The following is a 16,018-nucleotide window of genomic DNA, read 5'->3' as shown; positions in this document are numbered from 1 at the left end:
CTGGGTATTAATCATCAATCCCCTGCACGCATTTTATGGAGCAATGTAGCACAAATTGAACCATGAAATGTTTTTATGCATCTCATTTTTAACACATTTGCACACATCTGAAGAAAATGATTTTATTTTGGTGATTTTTAAGTATGTGTGTCTACTGCTTAGACTGAAAAAGGTCTAAAAAAAATAAGGTTGAATCATTTCTAAATGCTCCGAATGTAACTGCAGTATTTGTACTAATTAATAACGTATCTCAGTATCTGACTGTTTTAGGCTCGGTGCTGAATTTTCATAGTGGGAAATTCTCTAAATTAAAAACCTTTTAATTCTCTTTTTTTATTGTGTTTCCCCGAAAATATTCACTTTATAAGAGCATAAAAGTAGAACTGAAGCGCTATTTCTAGAGCTAGTAGGACACGTGAATACCTGTTGCTCTGAATTGATTATATGAGCACTTATCTTGTCAGATGGGAGGTCGGCTGCCTGAATCTCTTTTCTTTTCTTTATTTTTTTTAGTTCCTTTCATTAAGATTCAGAACATGATCAGTCTAAAAAACACACAAAGACGTGAAAGGATTATTTGATGTTTTATGAAACTATCTGGCGTTCATTCCAGGTGAGGTCAGTCAGACAGTTTAGGAAACGACACACTTTGTAGTGAGCAGCTTCAATACTGAACACTCAGAGAACATATACATATACATGTGTCTGCTACACAGAAACACACACACACACACACACACATACAACAGAGTTAATAATAATAATAATAATAATAATAATAACAACTCAGTGTACGAAGGCATTCAGTGTTTCTCTTACAAACATTTTTTTTTTTACATATTACGCTTTTGAGCATATCAGACTGTAAAAAACTTCTTACATCCAACTTGGTAAAAGATAAATTCAGTATGAAAATTAAGTGTTTGATCGTTTATTTCCTGACCGTACTTTCTCCCTGTCTCTCTTTGATCCTTTAAGTTAAATAATCTGAACAAATACTGTCCTCTGCTCTACGTCTACCACGTATTACAAATAAAGGCTCACACATTAGAGTATCACATAATTACAAAGTTAAGGCACAATATTTACAGTCTCAAAGCAAGTCCTTCTATGTAATTATGTGAAAATGTTAGTGTTCCAGGTTGTCACAGTGTAGATTGTTGTAGGGCTCAGCCTCTCAGTGAAATGTGTTTCAGCAAGTGCCCGTTTGACGAGTCTTTGTTCGTAGTGGCTCTGCTTATCATCACCAAGTGTTTTTATGGCTCTTTTTCACCACACATGATGCACGAGGAGCTCTGCTTCTCTGAGCTTTTCTCCCGGTACATCCTGTCCAGCAGTCAATAGATTGCCTTAGCAATTAAAGTTCATTATTGGCTGTACTGTGCCCCTTTGCCTCGCCTCAACCAGTCCCTCCAGGGAGACTGGGCTTTGTCCTGATTACTGTCTGAACTCCAGGTGGAGGAGGTTGAGGACTGGCGTGTCCAGTTGGGGGTCGCCCTGCTGGGTCTGCGGAAGAATGACATGCCGTTGGAGATGGGCTTCTTTTGAGAGAGCTCCGACTGCTGCTGTGTCTTGAGCTGCTGGTTGATGATGATCTGGATGTCGTCCTGAGGAGAGGTGGACGAAGAAGAACACCGGTCATTATTTTATCCACCAGAAATGCACTTTATATTTCTGTATATAAAACACATTCTTCTTGAATTATCTCTGCATGCATGTTTCTTTTATCTCTCTTCTCTTATCATTTTTCATCTATGTATTGTTGATAACACCAGTTGGTATCTTCACATATAAGATTTGAGACTATTTGATAAATAATGAACGTATTTCATTAGAGATGGTGAAAGTATATTTCTTCTTTCAGCTAAGAAGCGTAACAAAGAGAGAAAAGAAATCAGTGTTTTGGTTTAAATATTATGGGCACTATCTTAATCAAAGCGCGAGAGATCAGAGACTCTGGCAGATGGCTCGGCTTGGCATAGTGTCTCAACGGCAGAAGGACACACTGCCAGAGACACCTGCCGTTCATATCCCTTTAAACTGTCTGGACTGAGAGAGATATGGCTGCATCTGTCCCTGACCTTCTACTGAGGAAACTCAGACTGAGATGCATTCATCTCCCGTCTAATTATTAATACAACCGCAGACAGGCTGTCTCAGAAAGACTTCCCATCACGATGCCGGGCTTAGAAATGTAAATTGAATGTATTGATTGTGCAAAACTCTCAGCAGAGGACGAGGGAACTCACCTGCCAGGCCTCCAGCTCCTGCGACAGCTCCAGTTTACGTTGTATGGCTTCTAATAACTGGTTGTTCAGAGACATCATGTCGTTTTTACTTCTCACCAGCTCTACCTCCATCAGGTTTTTCCTGCCAAAAAACAGTGAATCCGTGTCAGTCATATACAAACATGTCTACAGAGACAATGCTAAAACCAACCTCAGTTACATTCTTTTTGTTTAGAAATGAAGGATACGTGAGTAGTAAATATTCAGTGTTTTAATTATTCCAGATTAAAGTCGACTCTGTAAGATGGTTTTCTAATTTAAATTGCAGTCTTGAGAAAAAAATGAGTTACATACTTGGCTATGGCATCATCTCGGTCTCTGATGGCCTGTTGGACGACGTCAGCTTGATCTTTTATGTTCTGCAGCTTCTGCAGCAGCTCAGCGTTTTCCTTTTGCAGCTTGGCGTTCTGCAGGAGGATAAAACACGGTGACTTACACAAATAAAACAATATTTTCCCATTAATATCGATTCTACTTTTAAAGGACTTCCGAGGCAGGCACTTTTAAGTTTCTGTTTAACTACTTATAATCTCTCCGTGCCCTTTGGAATAGGCAATTTGAATACTGTAATAAAACATTTTAAATGGAGTAACAACGTAAAGGGTTACAGTATTTAGGGTATAAAAGATTGCAACAGTCTGTGATTGCACACAGACTGCAGTGCAGGGTTTAAAAGCCACGCAGTATATTGTTTAATTTATGCCAGTTGTAACTGATAAAGAACTATTTTACGATGAGGTTGAAAAGAATGAAACAGAAATGTGCAACTCTACTGAAAAGTCTCTTAATCTGGATGTGACACTTAGATGTATTACAGAGACTCAACAAGGTCAGTATTGGCACAGCCTAATCCTGATATAACGCTCCGCCACAGGCGCTTGACAGACAGTGTTTGTTCATCACTTGGTTACCTGATCTCTCAGCTCCTGCGTCGCGCTCAGATTCCCACACTGATCACCCGTCCTGTCGACAAAACCCAGATTCAGCTCCTGGGACAGAGACATTAACAGAGAGATCAGGTGACGGCCGTGCATGCACACCGAAAGGAGTTTCTGTGGCCGTGCCCTATTTGTACGGTGCTCTGAGGGAGGAAGGGGCAGAGCTGGAGATTCAGTTACAGTCATAAATGCATGTTACTGAATGAAATCCAAATGCCATGAGGCACAAGTGGACAATTGTATATGCTCGCTGGTGGCAAAGAGAGGCTTAGTGAAGCACATAAGGTATCGGTTGCACTGATCCACTGGCATCCATTGCAAACAGAAGGGAATGTACACTCACTTGACGGTTTGTTAGGTATACCAGTGAAAACAAATTCCATGAAACAGTCCTGAACTAAATCTTAGCATTTGTTTCAAATAATATAGAGAGGTGTTGGTTCAACTGTGTTTTTCATTTTGGAGGCTGTCGTTTGTAGTACTATTGAATTAAATTGAGTTGTACCATCACATGTTTCTTATTTTGACAATCCCATTTTAGTCAGTGGGCTTCAAAACAAACTGAACATTATAACAGTCATAAAGCTAAGATTTAGTGCAGGATTGTTATATTAGAAGGCATTTGTCTTCAGTCGTGTACCTAATGAACTAATGTCTCAGTGTGAGGACACCGTGATGACTTTAACGGCCACTAGGGGGCAGATAGGCTGACTGTAGATACCTTTAACTGATTCAGTCAACAGGTTGCTCTAAGGATAAATGATTTATGACTATTCTACGTCTGTCTCTGACGTCTAAAGAGGATAGCCAGCTTTTAGTACACCTGTATTACTCTGGGGCAAAATTCATCTCAGGAGAAACACAAAAGAAAAACCAGAGGAGCTCAAAAAGCTTCTGTCATACGAGTTTTAAACTGCTTAAAATTAGCATACATCTGTGTTTCCAGTCTAGTCTCAAACACAGCACACATGACATAAACAAACTTCAGAGCTCAGAGTTGTGCCCATATTCTCCACATCTATGCTCGATCATTATATACGATTCAAAGTCAGTCTGACGACATAAAAGCCACGGCGTGCTTTTCCCATCCTCATTTGGTTTCAAACAACAAGGTCACCCCTTTGTTTGCATGTCCCGCCCTGCCCTCATTTTGTGTGACCGCTGCTCACCTGTGAGCGGGACGTCTGTGCCAGAGTCTGGGCCACTCCCTTCAGCCGATAAAGCATGGCCTGCAGGTCTTCCTGCTGACCTGCGACCTCTGACCTCCCAGAGCTGTTTGGAGGCTGGATCAGCGGGAGCAGTAAGTGAAGGATGGACGCCATTTCTTGAGTTATCTAAGAAGAACAAGGGAGGAAACATATTTATTCATGTTTAGTTGTTGGCTTTGTGCAAGGGTTTAAAGTGTCAGGTGAGCTATCGAGTTCCTGCTCCGCCGTAGCTTGAGGCTGTTACAGGAAAAATAAGCTGCCACAAAACAAAGTCATAAACAAGATATTTCTTTTCCTGTTGTCCTATTTTACCATCATGTCTTGAGTGACATCAGGTGTTTACTTAGAGGGAGATCTGGGAATGACCTCATCATTATTGCTTTCACATGACGGTCCTGATCTCATGATGACAAAGACATCTGAACAAACCTGTTTTACATGACAGACCGAGCCAGAGCATACATGTGGACACCGCTGGGTCTATTTACTTTGACTTGTGAATTGAAAATAAGTAAATACAAGTCATGCAGGATATATATATATATATAAAAAAAGGTTTATAATGAGCCTGTTTTACTTCATGAATAAAAAAAGGGGAGCCTCAATGTACTGACATTGACAGTGTATATATTCTGAGAGCTCTGAAACGTGGAAAATCTCCAACAATGTGACCACGACAAACAGGAAATGTAGTGAATGACTCATGAGTGCACACATCACACTTTCCTGCTGAAACCAAACAATAACAGCAGACACAGAGAAAGAGAGAGAGAAAACTGGTGGTATTGTCTCCTAAATGTAATTCAAACATGTTCTAATATTTCTTTGCAGCGTCTTCAGCCTGAAAATCAGGATCTTCGCACCTTCTCCTCGCAGAATGCATCCTCCTGTCAGACATAAGTCACACTGTCCCCCGAGGACATAGTGTTCTGTCGCTGCGCTCCTCTCCGCAGACCCGGCCACTCTACTTTCAATACGACGTTTACATTTTTCCTAAAATTCAACGTATGGATGATGTTTTTTTTTCTGAAGCAACTAAGCTCACTCTTTCAGGAAAAACTTTGGTTTTATATATTTTTGTTACCAGTCATCACGGGAACTTCCTCTAAACGCACACATGATCTGTGAATCATTGCAGGCAGGACGACAATTGAGCAAACACTTGCTCACTTGTGCGGAGATAAAATTCTGGGAAAACAATCCTATCGAAACTATTGTGGCATTTCGATCAGTCAGTACAGTAATTCTCGTTTGAATTTCCGGCCTCGCAGTCAAGGCTCCTCGTCTTTGTTGTATTGTTCAGACAAAAGGAGCATGTCCTATTTTCGGGCAGTGACTTATTTTTGTTTTGCACAATGACCATTCACACTTTCTATGTTATAAGAGGAGTTTAAAACGGTTCCTGTTTTGATCCCTTCATTTGACCCCTTCTGCTAAGGGATCTACGTCTCTGAGCATCATCCGGTTTCTCACATCTGCACTATCAAGACACCTTGGACTATTTTTGATGCTACAAACAAGTAAACCAATATTTCGTCGGCAGCAATCGTATTGTGAATGCAGAAAAGAATGATTTTCATCCCAAATCAATGTTTTTATTCTTTACTAATGCAAAATTTACACTGATTTGTCCAGTTTTTGGTGAAAAGCATAATTTTGGCATTTTTTCCTGCACTCAAGAAATCCAACGCAAAAACCCAAGCCAAGACAGAAAAGCTCCGTAATATCCTGAACAGCCAGAAACTGTAGCTTCGGCCAAACGTTACTCAAACAAGAGTTAACAGAGAATTTATTCAGGACTATTTTTATCTGTGGATTAATACGCATTTGGAAATCTAATGAGTGTTACTGGCAGCAGCTTAGTGTACTAGTGCGACTGATCGGATGAATTACAGTGCTTGGTCCATGGCACCAAAGCAACGTAACCCAGTGCGACCGTGTAGCTCATGGATGTGTTAACACAATGGCAGATTTGGTGATGGATTAGCAAACTGTGCTCTACCTCTTCTTTGCCGACTCCCAGGCTCGCCGTGTCCATGCTGCTCTCCAGCTCAGACAGCAGCGAGGCGTCTCCGTAGCTCCTGGACTGCATGGACAGCTCCTCCTGAAGCTCCTCCACCTGGGCCTGGAGCCGCTGTGAGCGACCCCGGGTCACCTCCACCTCTTGACATGCCTCAGCTAGCTGGAAACACAAGGTGGAACACACACACATGAGTGAACTCTTAGATACACATAGATAAAGAATCTGCAGGGACAAACGTGAGTCTGAGGTTACAAGCACATGAAATAAAGAGATTGAGATAAGATGATGGCTCTCCATAGATGATATAGTTGTGTGTTTTACCCTGGAGTCAAGTGTGCTGTCAAAAACAAGTCACGAGAGACTTATAAACACACACAAACATTCGAGAGTGACAGAAATCCTGACGAGCCAGATTCCAGCTTGCAGCGCAACACGAAACTCAGCGAACATGAGAGGAATCCAGAATTGCGGGTGAAAGTCACAATGACGGGGATGAGGCGATTGTTTCACAATGCTTTCCACAATCCCACCGAAACCCAGAGCGCCGGGCAGGGAGCAGAAAATCCCTTTGTTATTGAGGCTCTTCCATTCATACACCAACCGCACGACGCTGTTTTGTGTTGCGTGCCGCTACAATGAACAACTAATCGGCGCGTATTTGCTCTGACGACAGAGCGATTGTTGTGTCTGGCGTGTGTGTGTGTGTTTTCGGCGCAAGTGCTTGACGTAACGTGTTTGCGTGCGTACCTGCTGGCTGCGCTGCTGGTCGAGTTGGTCACGCAGAGCCAAGCGGGACTGTAAAGAGGCCAAACTCGACCTCAGCTCGGCGTTTTCTGAAGACACGCTCTCCAAGCGCTGCTCCAGCGCCTGCTCCTTCTGTGTGAGACGCAACACCTGGAAAAACAGGCACAAAGGCAGATCTTAGATATGAAAACATCTCTAACGCCCAACGTTTCCCTTAAATTGCACCCCATCGATGTAAAAAAAGAGCTGGAAGTCGAGGAATAACACTGGCAGCCTCCTGCATTTACTTGGAAATGTTGTTTTGCTCCTTCTTATTGGAAACGAGTTATCAAAAATGAAGTACGGTTGCACAATCCACTGTCAGAATCTGTCCAGTTGTGTTTATCATATTCAGAAGACGTGTCTCTCACTACCGAGCACATCCAGGAAATAATTAGAAGGATTATTCAAGGAGTCAGATAAAGCCTTCATTTAACTGAAGGATTATATTAATGACAGATCTGTCTTAATAATCATTTCCATCAAAAGAAGTTCTACTGAGTAGCATTATTAATTTAATATGATTATTTTGTATGATGCATTTTCTGCCTCTTATTTGTGGCTTGTTTTATTGTATGTGTCCAGATTTGTTACTTGTTTTATCACCTCTTGTTATCTCTCGGGCAAGATACTGTTCACACGTATTTAGATTTATTTTCTGTAAGTGACAAAGCACCAAACTGAATGCAACAAGAAGAGCGAGAACTCTTTTGATGGCGAGTGTAATACAGAGACAGGCTGGCACGGTTTGTTCCGGTCAGTCTGTACCTGTGAGCACACGCCGCTTTCACAGGTAGGAAACACATTAACCGAGACATTGGGGATTAGGTTTGACTTGGCTCTGTGATTTAAATCTCTAAGTGGTGGCGTTTCCTCGCGTTCATGGTTACAGCGGTTACCTGCTCTCTCATGGCGCTGATCAGCTCCTCGTCCTGCTGCCTGTTGTGGCTTCCCTTTTGCTGGAGCTCGTGCTTCAGAGCCTGCAGCTCGCTCGACATGGCTCGCTCCACCTCCATGGCCTGTTCCGAGAGCAGATTCACAGACGGAGTCAACCAAAAGAAACATCTCGTGCATCTCGTTTTACTAAAACAGTCAGACTTGTTACAAACACGTGTTTCGGTGAAACTCCGAGACAAAGCCTGCCCGAGGCGAGGGCTTCAACAGAACAGAGACAATAATATTGACTCTAAAAATAACCAAACATATAGCAGGAGGGTCTCTCTGGGGAAAAACCCTGTAATCTAGACTCGGATAAGAAGATGCTGGGGATTAGGTGACTAATATTACAATAAGTTTTTACCATTTCTACTGCAGGCCATACTGGAAAAGCAAAAAGTAAGAGATCAGTTTAAAAAAAACTGGGGGTCAGAAACCCTGTTGGGGTCCCAGGATAGATCAGAGAGGAATAAGAACTTTTTAAATACATGTTCTGTTCCTCTGGTCTGTAAAAATGTGCTTGGATTGATGCTTGACGTTGTAATCTTGCGAATCCAGCTGCCTGAATTCGCAAAATAACAACGTCAAGCATCAACCCATGTCAACACAGTGGAACGGGACTAATTGTTGATGCATCAAAAGAGCAGGAAAGCTAAGCTAATCGCTTACAAACCACATGATGTGTTAAGTGATAAACAACTTCTTTGTGCTTCTGATTGTTTCTCTACTTCTCTCTCAAGCGCAAAACGCTAATGAAACAATAAAAGGATCTCTTGGTGACACTTCTGAAGCCTCAGTGAGCAGAGCACCCGTCCCCCCCCCCTCCCTCCCCTCTCCTGTCCTGCTCTGGTCTGGTCCGGGACAACTTGGTTCCCCTTACTCAGCAGTTCGGCGGGCCCCCTGTCAGGTCCCATCACCGCCTCATAATACAAGATGAAAGGCCGGCCTCCGCGGCAGATGGAGCTGAGGGCATTCTGGTGAAGTCGGTGGCATTAGACAACAGTGTGGCGGTGGAGGGTAAACTTGGACATCGCGCCGGTGAAGCTGGAGGGGACAGCTTGAGAGCGTTTGTGGGAGGAAGTGATGCAGGCGCGAGGGTTAAAATTAGAGGGAAGTGTGCGTGTGTGACGAGAGCGAAGCAGGCATGGATGGGCAAAAACAAAACGTTGCATGCAGACAAAGTGGGAGAACAAGGACGGAGGGGTGGGTGGCGGGGGGGGTCGAAAAATGAGCATTTGTGCCTGTTATTCGTCATTACGGCTGCTTCCACAATAGAGGCAGCGACCCACTGAGAAACGCAAAGTAGAAGGAGGACACTCCATTTGGTAGAGACACAAAGCCTAAGATGATATCCCCTCACAAGCCCCCTCCCAAAGCCTCAAGCCTCCACCAGTCCAAGGTAACTAACAGCTGACTACCCCAGCTACAGCCGAGCCCCTCGGGGGAGCAAACAGAAAAGACGGCTTTCCCCCGGGATTCAGGCGCGTTTGCGTAAGAGGGGCAGCATCAGAGGAGAAAATGAAAGATTTATATCTCTCTGCAGTGTATATTGTCTTCTCCTTTTTGTCTGTAAGCTGGGCGATGCTGGCAGAGGGAGCAGAGGTCACGGGGGGCGGCGGGGGGGCTTGTCTCAATTTGTCCTTCTCCTTTTACAATAACGGAAATCCACAGCGAGGGATCTGTCACAGCTGTCCAATAACACGCAGCGATCCACAGACAGCGCAGGTGATCGTGTAACAGTGGGTGGAAAGGAGGAAATAAAAAAGGGTTCATCTGTTGATCCAACACAGAAAAGACTCTTGTTGATGCAAACGGGGTGGACAAAATATTAGAAACACCTCTCAGGAGAGACTGATTTCATTTGCGGACACGGTATCTTTTCACTCTATAAAAGAAAACTGGCACCGTTTTCATTTAAGAAAGTCTAACTTCCAATATTTATTCACCCAGTAATTAATGACTCAGGTACAGTATCGACCGTGACACATCATGTCTGAGGAGCTTACTGTAAATGCACTTTGTGACCAGTCATACTCTGTTTACCTTGACACAGGTCCAAACCAATGTCCTGACCTTACTGCACCTTCGTGGATGTGTTACTAATTCCTGTGTGGTCAAGTAAGTAACCAAGAAACACACTGACTCATCAGCATTTCAGCTAATCACAGGGTAATCCCTTTCTCCCTTTCCAGTCTGGTGTTTCTTATCCATCGAATGTGTTTACATCCAAATGATAACGCTGGCTCAGAACCACATTTCAGAATGACTGGAAATGTGCTCCTTACGCTGATTCAAGTACCTAATTAACAAACTCGAGAGTCAGACACATGACAAAATCATCAGCGTTTCCCTGCAGGGTTCTCAGTGGTTTTTCCTGCTGCAGGAAAGATAACGCTTGTCATGTCATCAGTAGAAAAACACAATGAAATCACCCGTCACTCTCTGACATTTTAACGCCTACTTTATGCTCCGGGTTAAACACTTACTGACGGACCATGTGACGGCCTGGCACACGTCAACGTTGTTTTTAACGCAGCCGCTTCCTCGCTTGCACCGGGACGAAGATTCACAGCAAATCTTTCCTATCTGTGTTTTGCTTTCTCTGCTGCTGCTGCTGGTAAATTCCTTCCAAATACTTTCTCTCTCAGGTTTCTGTGGCGCTGGTTGCCGATGTCCTCCTCCAGATTCCTGTAATGCACTTCTTTCACTCTCACAGTTACAATAAGCTCTGCGAAACCTGCCGAACCTTCATCAGATCAAAAGGCTATCGTTTCTGCTGTTTGTTGGACAAACTGTGACATTTAAAGAGGCGTTGGGAACTTGTCAGAGGCTTTTTTTTAGTGTTTTCACTGTCTATACATAATTTTCCAGACAATATTCTACAGATTTACTGATAATGGAAAAGCCTCAGCAAAATGAAGCCGCATCAAAACACCCAGAACAAAACGAACAGTTAACAGTCGTAAACGTGAGAGCGCTGGCACATAATCGCAGACATACGGTCAGAACTCACCCCAGAATCAACGCTACCCTTCACCACGTCTGGCAAAGACATGGATTCTCCTTCACACTTGGTTTCTTCAACTTTCCTCTCTGACTTTTACAACCACACAGAGTCCAGTCCAGAGCTGCCCATGTCTGATGCCGGGCAGCCAAACGAAACATTTCCTTCCCTCTTTCAGAACGGTTCAGACAGAGATAGAGGCTTTTATCTAAATTGGCTTTTTCCTGAACTTCTAGGGAGTATGTTTTCCTGTCCTTGAGTCCGATCACAAAGGAGGAAAAGACTTTCATAGTTCCTTATTCTGTGGACCTTGACTCATGGGAGGGTGTGCGCAGTTGTCAGGATTCAATTTTTAACTTTGCAAGCCTCAGCTTTGCATTTTTAGAACAACACTAAGCGCGTTCAGTGGCGCGGAACGCAACACGTCATGACTGCGGCGCTACGTAAAACTTCTTTGGCACGCTGGAAAAAGACTCAAGGTTGTCTGCCTGTGTGATCCAATCAGTTAACCCAAGGTAACAGATAAGAGGCGGTTAAGTTATGTCACTGGTCTGATTTTCCTCCAAGAGTCCACCGCTTCCTTGGGATCAAACGCCAAGCATCGTAACCGTTTGGCATGGACACAAATGAACTGATAACAATTTGAGTCGGTAGCATATTCTCAGTGTCCATTACGTCAGATGAGACCCCAAGTTAAACGTTAACTCGATGTCATTGAATAAAACGGTTTAAAAGATTAGAACGTTCCCATGCTGAGCTGCAACCTATTGTCGTTACTGATTAATTGGCCCATTTATTCTCTTAGATAATGGATTGATAATTTACAGCGTGTCTTAAAATATTGAAAAGTCAAGCACATTTGAATCAAGCTGGGATCAAATTATGTGACTTAAAGAATTTCTCCAGATCAATAAACATGCACTGAAGATGGGTAAAGTGAAACCAGAACCTGACTCAACTTTCACTCCCCCTCTTGTTTACATATCGTTTCCATCTTGCTCCACGCAGGTGAGCCGGCACAGATCATTTGCTTGAGGCCTCCATCTCACAACTAACGACTAACTCTTCCTTGTGTCTCCTGCTAAGATGGAAAACCCTCGCGTTTTATTTTCAAAACTTGGATTTTTTTACAATAAGCATCTCGCCTCGGCCTTGCTTGGAGCCTGTGAACAGCCTGAGAGTCTGGCCTCCCTCTAGACCAGATAAGACTCATGCTGATACCGGAGCGGCTTGCAGAGCACATCGAGTTTCAGTGCATGGATAGGGTGACAGCGCGTCTTATCTGGTTTGACTCGGGAGTCCTGCAGCCTTGGATCCGCTGCAGGTGTTTGTTTCACACAGGCTCTCCCTCTTTTGTTTTTTTTGCTCCCTCAGATCATGCCGCGCAGACAGAATAAGACGAAGTTCACAACCATTCCACAAAACTAGTAACGCTGCCTACTGCGTGGGACTCACAGTGTTGAGCTCTTCCCTGAGCCGCTGAGTGTGCTCGCTGTGCTCCAGCTCGACTCGACTCTTGTCCCGCTCGGCCTCGCTGAGCGCCTGGGTGAGCCGCTCCACCTGGGCGCTCAGCTCCCTCGCATCCTTCTCCAGGTCGCCCACCTGGCTCTCCCACTGGGACTGGCAGCCCTCCAGCTTTATTCGCAAGTCATGCCTTCCCTGCTGCAGCTCCTGAAAGACGACAAACGCGGGAGAAATCACAATGTGTCGAAGAAATAAACAGAATTCACTCAACCAGGTCATCATTTGATGCTGGTTCGAAAGGACAATGCATAATAAATTGTGCTTTGGAAGGAAGCTGAGCATTCAGTGCTGTGAAGAATCAGAGGAAGCGTCCGACAGCTGTGATCTGAATTAAAGATGGAGTGACTGAGGCTGCTTTGTGAATTTACAACACATTGACTTTGACTTGAGTTAACACGCGTTTCCTTTTATCAGTCAACTAGTCCATCAAAAAGGAGATAAATCTACAAATCCTCTGATAACTGGCTGATAGTTCTAATGAAGACGAATCAAGATAATAGCAGATATCCTTCAATTGACTCATTAATCCACCTTTATTGCACGTTATGTCAGACCAGCCGCTGCCACATGTTCAAATCTTTTATCACATTAACCCGCTGACCATTTGTCCTGAGGGTAATTTAAGTGATAGTCACGCCTGATAAGATTTAAAATTGAACATCCAAAGAAGGGATGATAAAGCAATAAAGCAATAAAGGAATAAAGTCATTATTCAGTGTGATGTAACCTCTGAGGTGTGCCATTCTGATGGGACGGCATCATTACACCTGTTGAAGTTTTCTTTTTTTTCTCTTTTTTTTGTTTCCTCTGTCCTGGAATGACGTGTCCTTTCAGAAATTAAGTGAGGACAATCATCCCCTGCCAACTTCTTCAAGGTCTCTAAAGTGTGTGAGACGTTAACTGCTGGAGTTAAGAGTCATTTGAGAGAAAAAGAATGCAAAGAGGCACACATTAAAGTAATCTTGGATTGTAAAGTAGCCTTACTATTGTTCATCTGTTCTCCTCCATACTGTGTCAAACTACATCATCATAATATCAGCCTAATTAGGAAGAGCTCTGCTACAATTTCTGCATACAGGATGTTTTCATTTCATTAGTGAGGTTGTAGTTTGTTGCCCAGCATAAATGTTAGGGGTGGGCAAAATATTAGGAACACTTTGAAACAGACCTATTGTTCTCTCCGTGCATTGCATAAGACTAACAAAGCCTACCTGGTAATAAAGTGCTCAGTGCTCTAGGAAGTATTAAATAGTTAATCTGGACACATATATCAATAAAGAAACGAATATCTGGGTGTATTTTAAACACTTACACTCTGGATGTCTGATATAGTTTGTGACACATCTAATATTTGAGAATAGACTAAATACAAGTTTCTCTCTTGACTCTAACTAGCTATAAAGATGTGAGTGGGCACTTTAATGCGATTCTGTTGAGTATAAGTATTTAGTTGCTGAAATAAAATACTCATTTGAAACTTCTACCCGCCCACTTCAAACATTTGCAGCCACCGCGACGTCCAAACTTTTCAAACAGCGCATTTTCCTGAACATCTTCCATTGTTCTAACATTTTACTTGTTTCCATTTCATTTACCGACGGGGTTTGTTTATTTCTACATAAAAGCAGATTGTTCTTACCTCCAGCTTGTCTGCGTATTTTTCATGAAGTTTTTCGCTCTGCTCTTTCAGCTGACGATTTTCCAGGAGCAATGCGTTTCCCAGCTGGGCTGCCAAAATAACCTCTTCCTCCTTTTGTTTCAGAGCAGCCAGAAGTTCACTGGGGTCTTGATAATCTGTTATTTCCTCCGCTCCGTAGTCGAAGTAGAAATCGTCCTCCTCCACCAGATCCATTTTCTTGGACTTGAAGCTCCATTCACTGAGTCGATCCATGGCTGAATCAATCGCACCTTCTTAGTTAAATAAATTGATTATGTTAAAGACAGGAGAGCAGAAGTGGTGTCATTCATGCGCGTCCACTGAGATGTCCCTTCATTTGTGTAGCAGCTCTGTCAGTCTGTGCGTAAGTGAAGCTGAAGGTTTGAGCTCTCCGGTGAAATTAAGTAGGCTGCTCCCTCTGTCACCGGCAGCTGACTGTTTATGTCTCCAAGGGGAGTTGGCTTCAGTCACCTGAGCAACTGTTCCCACCCCGACCAACAGGCAGACTGACACCTGTCGTGATCTAGAGCGCAGCGCCCTGCGGCATCATGGAAAATTACGCACACCGTTAACACCTGTATGGTGCAACGACACGACTTAATCTCAGAATTTATAATTTCGTTACACCTTTAATAGTACTGTCATTTAGGTTAATATTCACAGCTGATACGTGCATGATGAATCCACAGTGCTTCCTCCTCGTCTAACCCATATTCAAACTGGAAATGCATTCCTTCATTTATACTTCATGTAATAATAATAATAATAATGTCACCATGTCGATATTTGTACCAGTACTGCTTCCACATTTGTTTTGGATCTCAATTACTTTTCCCGATGATAAAATCTGCATTTATTTTAATATGTGCTTGATTGAATATAGATTGTTTCCTCCAATACATTTTCGAACAGACTGCATCATCCATGCATATAAGTTTTAAAACTATAAACCTATTGTGAAGTATTGTGCAAAATATTTTTCTTTTATCTAAAAATGATTGACTCAATGAAACACTAAATATATGTAAGCCTGCTGCAAGTTTTAACCCCTCCAAGTTAAAAGACTTCTTTGGCAGCAATTATGCCATGACGCCGGATGATTCTCTTTCTATTTTCCCTCATGCGGCAAGTGCTTAACAAGTCCGCTGTGCAAGGATTTTGACTGCCAAAGAGGGGGAGTGTCAGCCTTCTTTGTGTAGACGCTTTCCAGAGGTCGAAGGTCGGCCTCCTTGAGGTCTTATGGATTGGGGGGGGGGGGGGGGGGGGTCAGTGTCAGGGGAATAAAAGACAAAGCATGACGCATGGCAAGGCTTTTGTAGTCAGGGAGGCCTTAGCTTCTGTACATATGGCAGCAGGGACCACGCGAGCGAGGACGCACTGTACGTCAAGGCCCAGCACGCCTCACTGCCATTGTCTCCATTGTTCCTGCTCAGTTTAAAGCTTGCCGATGTGCCGCAAGTGTGACGAAGTCCAGCGGGGCCACAGGGGCTCGATAATACAATCAAGCAAAGCTAATAAAGCGCTTGTGTTCATGTGTGCGTGCATGCTGTGCGTTAACTTAAGATGTGAGAAAGCAGCAGTTGCGTTAAAGTCTCTCACAAGATTTAAATATCAGCTACCTTTAGCATTTACTCCACTAAAGATGACACCATCTGCC

At 43.3% G+C, this 16,018-nt stretch overlaps 1 protein-coding gene across 1 annotated transcript; it reads right to left on the bottom strand.

Annotated features, from left to right (window-relative positions):
- Positions 1-230: 230 nt before the first annotated feature.
- Positions 231-14,897, bottom strand: LOC311498264 (BICD family-like cargo adapter 1). Its single transcript, XM_084558788.1, has 10 exons — positions 14,344-14,897; positions 12,636-12,851; positions 8,140-8,259; positions 7,205-7,351; positions 6,437-6,616; positions 4,396-4,560; positions 3,200-3,277; positions 2,583-2,695; positions 2,250-2,370; positions 231-1,607 (listed from the first exon to the last, which is right to left on the bottom strand). Exons 1-10 carry the CDS (start codon positions 14,593-14,595, stop codon positions 1,368-1,370), a joined length of 1,632 nt encoding a protein of 543 aa, XP_084414914.1. The 5' UTR covers positions 14,596-14,897; the 3' UTR covers positions 231-1,367.
- Between the last annotated feature and the right edge of the window lie 1,121 nt (positions 14,898-16,018).

The sequence above is a fragment of the Chelon labrosus genome (genome assembly GCF_963514085.1).
Source record: "Chelon labrosus genome assembly, chromosome: 13".
Classification (NCBI taxonomy): Eukaryota; Metazoa; Chordata; class Actinopteri; order Mugiliformes; family Mugilidae; genus Chelon; species Chelon labrosus.
Note: the sequence above shows the minus strand (reverse complement) of the source record. Positions and strands in the feature narration are given on the sequence as shown.

Excerpts from the sequence above, each read along its gene's own strand:
- LOC311498264 (XM_084558788.1), bottom strand. The coding sequence starts at position 14,595 with ATGGATCGACTCAGTGAATGGAGCTTCAAGTCCAAGAAAATGGATCTG. Across the intron at positions 7,352-8,139 it reads TCAGCGCCATGAGAGAGCAG|GTGTTGCGTCTCACACAGAA; the intron begins GTAACCGCTGTA and ends CTGTTTTTCCAG. Across the intron at positions 2,371-2,582 it reads CGAGATGATGCCATAGCCAA|GAAAAACCTGATGGAGGTAG; the intron begins GTATGTAACTCA and ends GTTTTTTGGCAG.